The 10,991-nt window shown below is 36.3% G+C and overlaps 1 protein-coding gene across 13 annotated transcripts in view; it reads left to right on the forward strand.

Annotated features, from left to right (window-relative positions):
* CDH12 (cadherin 12) overlaps positions 1 to 6,654 on the forward strand; it is a 710,660-nt gene extending 704,006 nt beyond the window's left edge. For 12 of the 13 annotated variants that reach the window (XM_064427694.1, XM_064427690.1, XM_064427700.1 and 9 more), the window contains 2 exons: positions 1,722 to 1,973; positions 5,396 to 6,654. In XM_064427694.1, the coding sequence (XP_064283764.1) occupies positions 1,722 to 1,973; positions 5,396 to 5,892 (749 nt within the window). In that variant the 3' untranslated portion in view covers positions 5,893 to 6,654. The remainder of the gene's footprint in view (positions 1 to 1,721; positions 1,974 to 5,395) is intronic. The other variant, XM_064427722.1, reaches the window with a different exon arrangement.
* Positions 6,655 to 10,991: the final 4,337 nt, after the last annotated feature.

Raw genomic sequence — 10,991 nt, forward strand, 5'->3', positions numbered from 1 at the left:
CCCAAGAGAAGCCAGGCCCCAAACTTCAGAATAAAACTTAATGAGGACTGGAGTGAGACAGAAGCTCAAGGTTGCCTTTCAGCAGCACTGAGATCAATCCACTGTGTTAATAGAAGTGATGCCCTGGCAGGGCTGGAGTGCTTCCAGAGGGACTGCAGATCTCTTTCTTCCTGCTTTGCCAGCCTCACTCTGCTCTCTAGAGGGCAGCTTCCATGTGGAGTACACTCCATTGCTCATGTAAGAGACAGAATTTCTTCTTCTCACACATATCCTATAAATTAATTTATTGCCAGCAGATTGAAGAAGCAGAAGCTATCTCAGCTTCTTTAGGTTCTTCTGTGTAGAGTTCAAACACCTGCCTGTGTTCATATTCTCAAAAGAACTTTGAACAATTGAAAAGGGTCATAAAAGAGCAACAAAAAACGTTCAAAATCAAGGAGTTAACAGGTTGATCTGATTGATTCTTCTCAAAGGAGGATGAAAAGTCATTTAGTTGCATTGTAGGCTATTAAAGTGGTCTTCAGTGTTTCACTTAGAAGAAAAAAAAATAATTCTAATAATAGAAATATGGAAAAAATAACAGAAGTAAGATTCAACAGAATGTCTTCAAATTAGTTAAACTTATTATACCATGCAGGTAATCATAGAGAGAAAGAAAAAGCTGAAGATAGAAGCTAGTTTCATTCACACTATTCTGAGACATTTTTCCTTTTCAAAACTAAGTGTAACTGAATTTGACCTGTCCAAGTTTGAGTTTGATGAAAAGGAGGTGTCTGAACCTTTTTTTTTAGCCATGCACTGTCTCCGTGGTGTCTAATCATAACATACCTAATTTTGGATATTTAGAGTTCCTTCTTATTGTCCTTAGTCAGAACTCCATACCAGTATATGAGTGGGAAGTTCAGAGCCCTTAATCCTTCTACCTCATAACAAACCACTGAGGCATGAAAACCATCATATGACATCTTTTAAAAAATATAATAAAGCATATAGGTGAGATGGAAAAATGGGAATTGCAGCAGGTTACTTTCATTTATTTCTGTCATCTCATTAATTCCCTTCCAAATTAATTTTGGTTTTGCTTTTAATGTAATTATTTTAATCTTACATAATTTCCTTGCTACTTTCTTTGATTCAGGAAAAGCAGAAATAACTAACTGGGAAGAAAAGACAAGAAATTACAAAGTCTAGAAGTGGACTAATTGATGGAAACTGTACTGATTTTTTTAGTACTTAGTTCGTTTCTCTAGTTATTTTTAATGGGGCAGGAAAGCTAAAATTATTTCATATTATCCAGGTATATTACTTTGTATTTTTAAATTAATTAATTCATTGATAGAGATATGATTCTAAATTCATATGCAATCAAAATCCTTTGGACCACAGGCTTAGAATGCAAGGAGATCCAGTGAAAATAAACTGAAAAGTCTTCAGAATCACACTTGTAATTTTAATTTTTTTTTTGTGGGAGGGGGAGGGTTAGTTATTTTTATCTTCTTTGAAATTTCAGCTGTTAAAAGGTTTACAAGAAAAGGAATATTTAATTCTCTGCAATGAATAACTGTACCAGTCAGAATACAATACTTTCTGTAATAGCAAAGCAAGGCATGTCATTCACCACATTTAAAATATGAAATACCAGCCTATTACTGAAGGTGATACAAGCTAAAATATGGAGTGAAGTACACAATAAAAATGTTAACGACTGTCATGTTTTACAGACAACACAGCTGGGATTGAAACCAGGAGAAATGGCTACAGCAGAAGGCAGCAAGAGCTTTACTTTCTTCCAGTAGTAATTGAAGACAGCAGTTACCCTGTCCAGAGCAGCACAAACACTTTGACTATCCGTGTTTGCAGATGTGATTCTGATGGCACCATCCAGTCCTGCAACGTGGAAGCAATCTTCTTGCCAGTCGGCCTCAGCACAGGAGCTTTGATTGCAATCTTGTTGTGTATTGTTATACTTCTAGGTTAGTTCTCATGAAACCCTGCAAAGTGCTTTACTTTGATTATTCACTAGCTTCACCTAGTTTTTAACAAAAGGCATAGAAAGTTTGTGGCTGTTAATTTCTAGAAGAATATCCCAAAGCATTGCTCATGACCATGAATCTGCTAATCCATGCAATATCTCTTATTGCATTAAGAGAATCAATTTTCAATGGAACCAAAATAATATTTTTTTTTTCTGAAATGATTTTAAATATTTCTTGAAAGATTAATTTTTTAGATTATTACTAAAGTAGACGTGTCCTACTGGCAGTAACAGCAGTAAGAACATAGTAAAAGTTTTTATTTAATTCTTCATGCCCACTTAAGCAAAAGCAGAATGAAGAAATGGAAGAGGAGAAAACAATTGCAACATAGACTGTTACTGGTCACATTTATATCAAACTCCACAGGAAGATTTTTTTTTTATTTCAGCCAGGCATTGATTTCATAAGGTGGCATTATTTTTTTTTCCACCTTATATTTATATACTGTCTTATTTACAGCATATCCAAAGTGCATCTGACTTGTAAAATAGCCTGAAGCAACTGCTAATGAAATAAACCCAACTTTAAGGCTTACACAGGCACAATGTGGACTTTAGAAACCAGACTGAGTCTTACAGATGCTGGCCTATGCCTAGTTTTGATACTAGTGGCTTCCAAGACCTCATGATAGTCTAATAAGTATGCAAAAATAGCTCCTGACATAGAATATAATGTGGATATCTCATTGCTTTTGGATGATGCAGGTGCCACTTAAGTAAATTACTGAAGGCTCAGGGTTACAAAAATAGCTTCTGAGTAACAGTGGGTAAAAGTCAGGATTTCTGCTCTGTGTCAAAAAATTATGTTGTGAGAAAATTTTGTTTTCAAATCAGAACAAGAATGGCAAATGGTCACACTTCCCATGGAGTAGCAGTTATATTCACAAATACACTCACTGTGAAGAATTTAAAACCAAAAACCAGCTAGACAAAATAACTTATGTTAGTTTTTTTTTTTCAGGCAAGGAGAATGCACTCTCCTTTGCCACAATTCCAGTAAGAACAGGATGGATACCCCACAACTTCTCTTGACAACATATTCCACTACTTGACATCCTGGTGATAAAGAAGACTTTTTTTCTAACATTTTTATGGAATTTTCCACATTTCATTTTGTGCCCACTGCCTCTTGTCCTGTGACAGGACAACCTTCAGAAAAGCCTGGCCCTATATTTAGTTCATCTCTATTAGGTATTCATTCACATTGATAAGATCCCCCTGCACCTTCCCCAGAATGAGCAGAGCCTCTTTTTGGCTCTCCTTGTGTGGCAGATGGCCCCATCCTTTAATTGTGTTTGTGGTTCTACATTGGACTCACTTCAGGGAGTCCATGTCTGTCTTTTAATGAGAAGCCCAGCACTGGGCCCAGAACTCTGAGTGTGCATAAGCAGAGCTGAGCAGAGGGCAATGACCATCTCATTAGACCTGCTAGTAATGTTTCTCCTAATATGGTCCCAAATGCTGTTGATCTCTTTTGACACAAGGGGACATTGATGGCCCATGGTCAGCTTCTTGTCCACCAGGATTGCAAGGCCTCATCCATCAAGCTGTTTTCTGGTCAGTTGGCCAACAGCATCTGCAGTAGGCATTTACTCCTCTCTGTGTGTGGGACTTCAAATTTATATTTGTTGAACATCATGGAATTCCTTTTGGCCCACTCCCTCAGCCTGATGAAATCGCTTTGAACAGGCACAACCACTCTTTTTTATTGCCTGTAAACTTGCTGAGGGTGCACTCAATCCCACCATCCAGGCTATTTATGAAAATATTAAATAAAACTAGTCCCAGTATCTGGGACTGTGGTACTTTATTAGAGACTGGCCTCCATCTGGTCTTTGAAATATTGCTCACAACATTTACAGCTGGCAGTTTGGCAGTTTTGCAATCCACCTCACCATCTGCTTGTATAGTCCACACTTTCTCAGGTTTTCTGAGAAGATTGTTATGAAAGATAGTATCAAAAGCTTTGCTAGAGTTAGGATAAAATTCTTCTCCCTTCACCAACTAGTCACCTTATTGTAAAAGGCTATCGAGTGAGTTAAGCACAATTACACCTTCATAAATCCATGACTGTTGCTCTTATGCCCCCTCTTAGTTTCCAGAATTATTTTCTCCATCACTTTCCTAAAATTCAAGGTGAGATTCTAGTTCCCTAGCTCATTCTTCTTGCCCTAATTGAAGGAGTGACACCTTCCTCATCATTCATGTGTGTATCTCGCCATATCCCGTGCACTTATGTGGCCAGCTTGTGACAGTATTCTCTAACCTGATCCTCTTCCACCAAGGATTAGGTCTTTCTTATTCCAGACTTTCCCTCAGGTCTGAAAGACATGGAATTACTGAAGGACAACTTTACAAAAAAAGACAGAGTCAAAGAAGCTGCTGACTAGGTTGGCCTTTTCCGTGTCATTTGGCAACTGCTCCCCTGCCCCATTCAGCAGTGGGCCCACCTTTACCTTTCTACCCTTTCTTTCCATCTTACTTGTACAAGCCCCTCTTGCTGCCCTTCATGACCCTCCTGAGACAGCACCATGCGGGCTTTGTCTTTCCTTACCTCATTCCTGTGTGTTCAGACTGTCACTATATATTCCTCCTGGCTCACCTGTCGCTGTTTTCAACTCTTAGATGCCTCTTTTTTATCACTGAGTTTAGTCAAGAGCTTCTTATTCATCAATACAGGCCTCCTGCTGCCTTTTCTTGATTTCCTGCTTCTCAGGTTGGACCACTGTTGAGTTTGAAGGACATGATACTTGAAAATCAACCAGCTCTCCTAGACCCCTCTTCTCTCCAGATCCTTATAACAAGTATTTTTTTGAAGCAGATTCCTGAAGAAGCTGAAGTGTACTGTATAAAAAGATACAATAGGGTTATTTTTAATGTGTTTCAAAAATTCCAAATTTGAAATTATTAAAATATTTATTATTCAAATTTCCAATTTATTTTTTTTTTCTGTAGTACTATTTGGGTTGGGTTTTGGTTTAGTTTTTTATTCTTCAAAGTGTAAATTTAAGGATCCTTTCACTATCTGTTTATGGAAAATATTTTTTAAAAAATCACATCTCTCTTTCTCTGAACTAAAAACCTGAAGTCCAGTTCAATTCTATTCATTTGCAAAGCAGGCCAGCAAGAAAATTATTTGGTACTTTCTCCAGCAGTACAGTAAGCACTTAGGAAAGATAGATGCATATGTCAAAGAGCAAATAATTTTTCATTGGCTAGAGCACTGTTAAGCACTGCTCTTTTCTCAGGACAAAAGTCCCTTTGATTGCTTGTGGCTTTCAAAGAAAGATATAATGATGTGTCATCAGAGCACTAAATTGTTTCTCTGCATGTCTTAACTTCAGTTGTCTCTCGTTACAGTCATTGTGGTACTGTATGTAGCACTACGGAGGCAGAAGAAGAAAGACACCCTGATGACCTCTAAAGAAGACATCAGAGATAATGTTATCCATTACGATGATGAAGGAGGTGGAGAAGAGGACACCCAGGCTTTTGACATAGGTGCCCTGAGGAATCCCAAAGTGATTGAAGATAATAAAATACGCAGGGACATAAAACCAGACACCTTGCGTTTTACACGCCACAGACCACCAGCTGAAGATAACACAGACATAAGAGATTTCATCAATCAAAGGCTGCAGGAAAATGATGTAGATCCCTCAGCACCCCCTTATGACTCCTTGGCAACCTATGCTTATGAAGGAAACGGATCTGTTGCAGAGTCTCTCAGCTCTATAGACTCCCTCACTACAGAGGCAGATCAGGATTATGACTATCTGAGTGACTGGGGACCTCGCTTTAAGATCTTGGCAGATATGTTTGGAGAAGAAAGTTATAACCCTGACAAAGTCACTTAAGTACAACTACAACAGAGAAACAAAAAGAAAAGCAAACCAACAACAAATTTAAAAGATAAACCTAAGCTTTATATAAGACACAATTACTTTGATTATAAAAGACAGCAATTGTTTCCGGCAAGTTACTACATTTATCATACCGTCAGTTTTGGTTTGATTTAAGAATGATAAATCCTGTAACATACACAGGGTTTTGTTGTTGTTATTTTGTTACTCTGGAATTACACTGAGACAAGCTCAGGCCTACAAGGTGCAGTTTACTGACCTGACTTAGAAAGAAGGTAGCTTTCTGGCATCATGGTGGAAGAGTGGTAGCTTTTTCGTAATTCCACTAAAGTGCCTATTGAAACTTTTATCATTTAAGTGGTAAACTGTCTGCTGTGATGGTGTTACAAAACTGAATGGTAAATCAAACATGAACTTTAAGACAAGAAGCAATAGCAAGATGCTGACTTCTTTTAGAAAAAAAATGGAGATCACTTCATGGAGTATCTAATGACTAGAACTGTGGGGGAGGAGGGGGCTGTGTGCATTGTGTTTGGGGGTTATGTTTGTTGTATTTTTTTTAAAGAAAACAGTATGTTGAGACATCATATTTCCTCTTCCAAAGTTTCACTGAAAATCTAAATTAAAAATGCTATTGCTCACTTTGAAGATGTAAAGCCCAAATTAAAAAGGAAAAGAACTTAGCATACATCAATGAATATTTAAAATGTTCACACAAAGACTACATTTTTCCAAAATAATAAAAAGATGAAAGCAGCTATTCCTTGATGTGAAGGAAATTTCCCTTGTCTCTCCCTCGTCTTTTGAAATGAGACTGTTATTAGAACGCAAAAATTGAGAGGGTTTTTAAAGGCTATTATTGTATTTTCTGTACCAAGACATCTTTTCCATTACAAGTATCACTGAAGAAGTACATGTAAATAACTCCAGACCACTTTTCTTTGCAGTTAGATTGTTACTCTGTAGTCACCATAAGGATATATATTATAAATATAGTTATTTTTCCATTGAAAATCTGCTACAGTTCAGATATCACCATATTTCACTGCCATACCCACAGGAAACATTTGAGAAAACCTTTTGAGGTTGGACACTTTCTTAATTTTGTTCTTGACTAAATTTAATCAGAAGCAGAATAAATATATAAATCAGCACCTTTGTCCACTCTCTATGTACATACCCGTGACTAAATGTAGCTGTGCAGATGACAGAAGTTCAGATATGCACAAGGCTTTATGTCTTGGAAAATGTCTTGCAAAACTATTTTATGTGACTTTTTCTGATGATCTAAGGCACAGACATTTTCTAAGACAATGGTTTATGTTTCCCAAAGTGCATATATCCTTTTATTCTCCTTCCAAAGTCTCTGCAGTGCTATACAATCTGTTTGAGCTGTACTCATGATTAATGGCACTGCCAAGGTCAGCCTGAGTCTCTCTTGAACCAGAAGTCTTTTATTCACCTCAGGTCTATAGCTTAACTTTTGTATAGCTAAAGAATTAATGACTACCAGATATACTTAGCTGACAAGTCTGATATTAATGTGCATAAGTTTCCCTTTACCCTCTGGGGGAAAAGCTATTTCAAAATTATATAACTTAATCTCTCAATAAGACTTTGAAACACATTATAAATGAGTTTTGGATCATTCAGTATAATTGGACAGGGCTGTATCAAAAGTAGAATTGGCACAGTTTCTACCAGCAGTGTGCTGAGGAAGAGACACAGAAAGTGGCAACAAGGAAATTTTGTCGTTTTTATTGTTTTCAGGAAAGGTATCCTGCATTCCCTAAAGACAGACTAAACCAATAAAAGCTCTCTACTCAAAGGACACGAAAGCAGATGAAGTGATGGAGCCCATTTGACAGCACAGAAGTTTTCTTGTGGAAGATTGTTTTAAATTTTCACACATCTTGACAGTACATCAAAAGCAACTTGATACTGCACAGTGGGTCCAAAACAGAGCACTGGATAAAAGGAGAAATATTTATATTTTCTACTAGTCACAACTGAGACTTGATTCATACATGAGTTGCAACTAATTAGCAAGGCTTCCTCATGTAGCATGTGCATGGCAATGCTTCTTACCCTGTTGCCACAACTTAAAAAAACATCTGACTATGATGATTTTCAGATGTGCAGTCCTGTAGCCAAACCCTGCTCTTAGCAACTGTGTTAGTCCTTTACATGCTTTTCACTTGTAAAATCACCGTAAGTGAGGGCAGTGTGTGACTTTTTTGATACCATGAGGCAGCTTGCTCCTGAGGAAATTATCTGTATTTGTAGAGCATACTGGCTGAACATTAGTTGTCTTGAATAGGTAGGCTTTTGTTCTAAGCTGGACAGTCTGTATGTGAGCCTGACTTCCAAAATGGGTAGACAGAAAACATGATCTTTAACATGCTGCTACACACAATCTATATGTGACAGTGAGTGGCTGTATGCTAAATCAATACCAAAATTGAATATCAAATGTATATTTTTGACATTTAAGTTATTTGGAACTGACATGTTGCTATCACATAATTAATACACATCCAGGAAGATTTAGAAGAAAAAAAATTACTTACAAAAGTGCTCTAAAAATACATAACTAAAATATTTGGAGACCATTTTTGAAGAGTGATCAAACAATTTTAACATAATAGGGCTATTTTTTTGCAAACAGTTGTGTAGAACTAAGGAAAGGAATTGCTTTTCATTTGTTCGTAACCTGGGATTCAGGAATTTTTTTTAATTCCATGTTCTTTCACTCCCTTTCTAGAAGATGTTTGTCAGGTTTTAAACATTTTTAAAAGATAATTAAAGAAATATTAAATTTACAGTAGTTAAAATATTTCAAGGCATCTGAGATGACATGAAGTCACTAGGATTAGGGAGCCCCACTGCACATGTAAAATGTATTAATTCATTTCTTCTGATTTTACACACTGTACTTAAAACAAATCCTTGCACAGTCAAGATGTTGAAGTGGATGTCTCTCTTTCAAATGCTATCAGAGTTTCAAGAAGCTAAGAAAATGTATAAAAGGCACAGAATTGAGAAAATGTTTTTGTTTTAATTTCCAAAAATAGGGCATTAGTGCATACGCATTTAACTTCATCTCAAATGTCCCAACAGTACACCCATTGCGAATCACATTCTGTAAAACACTTTCTGCATATGAAGTAATTGAAATACTTCACTGTCACAAAAATTTCCACTTTTTAAGTTAAATATTTATAACATACACTATTGGTGCTGAAATTAAGCATTCAGCCAAGAGTGGAAGTATCTAAGGAAAGTCAATTATTAAACTTGCATCACAGATGTACAGAATTGAAGACAAATGTAGAACAGAACATCTGAAACAAATTTCAGGGAAGAAGGAAAAAAATCTTCCTTGCCACTATTCTTTGCCCTCTCAAGAAAATGTCAATACTTAGGGAAGTTCATACAATTTCTCTGTGGAGTCAGAAAATAAAAGATTGTTAATATTTGGGTTTAAGACCTTTACCATACAAATCTGAAATTACTGCTATTCTTATAACACAGATCTGCAAAAATCACAGTGAGTCAAAGAGTAAGGATTTGGAAAGCAATGACAGTAGATTACGTCTCCTGCACAAAGATATGGTTGAATATTTAATACTTTCATGATTTTTACTTATTTTATATATTGGCTAAATTTCACTGTCTGAAGTACAATTACAGATACTGAGGATTTACTCTAGGTTTGGAAGTTCATTATGAAGCAAAGACCAATAAACGACTCATAGTCATTTATACAATAGTTTACTAATAATATTGTTCTAGAGATTGCCTTCAAAATATTTTTGCCTTAACAGTAAGATTTCCATATCCTCATAAACACTGCCTATATTTTACACTGCTAAAAAATTTGGTTATGCCGATGCTATATTCATACCTGGTCTACCTCCATTCTTGATGTGAGAGTTAAGACTGTTGCTATGGAATAAAAGATCTCTACTGAATGAATACAGAAAGAAAAGGTAACAATTCACTGGGTTAAAGGCATTTAATATTACATTAATGACTGTATTTTACTTGTTGAGATTTGAGGTTGTACTGTTTTTGCAGTTATATTATTACTTTTATTATAATGATTGTTATTAGCATAGACATTCAAATCCCATGTGTATAAAAACATATTTGAGCTTTGAAAACATTAATGAAAGCAAATAATGAAATGACCCCCAATAATAACCCTACTGAGGTGACATTTAAGTGTGAATGAAAATCAGATTTTATATTACACGCATTCACAACCCATTTTTTTTGTAATGGAAAATCTATAATAACCTGAATCCTTTTCTGTACTTATTGAAATCAAAAATCAGATAAGTAGTCAGAACAGCAGTAACCATTTCTATTTTGAGAACAACTAAGAAGAGTACCTGGAGATTTTTGGTGGGCCTTTGGAGTGTTTTTTAACCTATTTATTTAATTCATAGGCTTCTTTTATTCAATTTTAGTTTTCAACTAAAATTCCCAGGTAATTGTTTTTTATTTTTATCTTACTTTCATGCCTGTTTTCCCAATCAAATTTCTTCCCAGGACTCAGGGAAATCCTATCAATGTGTATAAATATCTGATGGATGGAAGTAAACACGGAGGAGCAAGGTGTTTCTCAGCAGTGCCCAGTGAAATGAGAAGCGTTAATGAACTTTAATTGAAATGCATGAAATTCCATTAAAATGCAAGAAAAAAGGTGCTTTATTGTCAGGCTGTAAAACAGTTGATCATGTTGCTCAGAGAATTTGTCATGTATCCAACCTTGGAGATCTTCAAAACCCAACTGGATTTTTTCCTGAGAAGCCTGCTGTAATTGACCCTGCTGTAAGCAGGGAGGCTGGACTAGATAGAGGTATCTTCCAGCCTCATTCACTTTGTGACTTATGATAAAATCACACTTGGACTCCTTAGCTTGAGTAAGCTCAATAGCGCTAGGGGCCTAACTACATATAAGCAGAGTAGAATCACAGAATCCCACAATGGTTTGTGTTGGAAAGAGACCTTAAACACTGTCTAGTTCCAGGCCCCCAACATGGGCAGGGACACCTCCCACTAGACCAGGTTTCTCAAAGCTCCAT

Source organism: Passer domesticus, chromosome 1, assembly GCF_036417665.1.
Source record: "Passer domesticus isolate bPasDom1 chromosome 1, bPasDom1.hap1, whole genome shotgun sequence".
Classification (NCBI taxonomy): Eukaryota; Metazoa; Chordata; class Aves; order Passeriformes; family Passeridae; genus Passer; species Passer domesticus.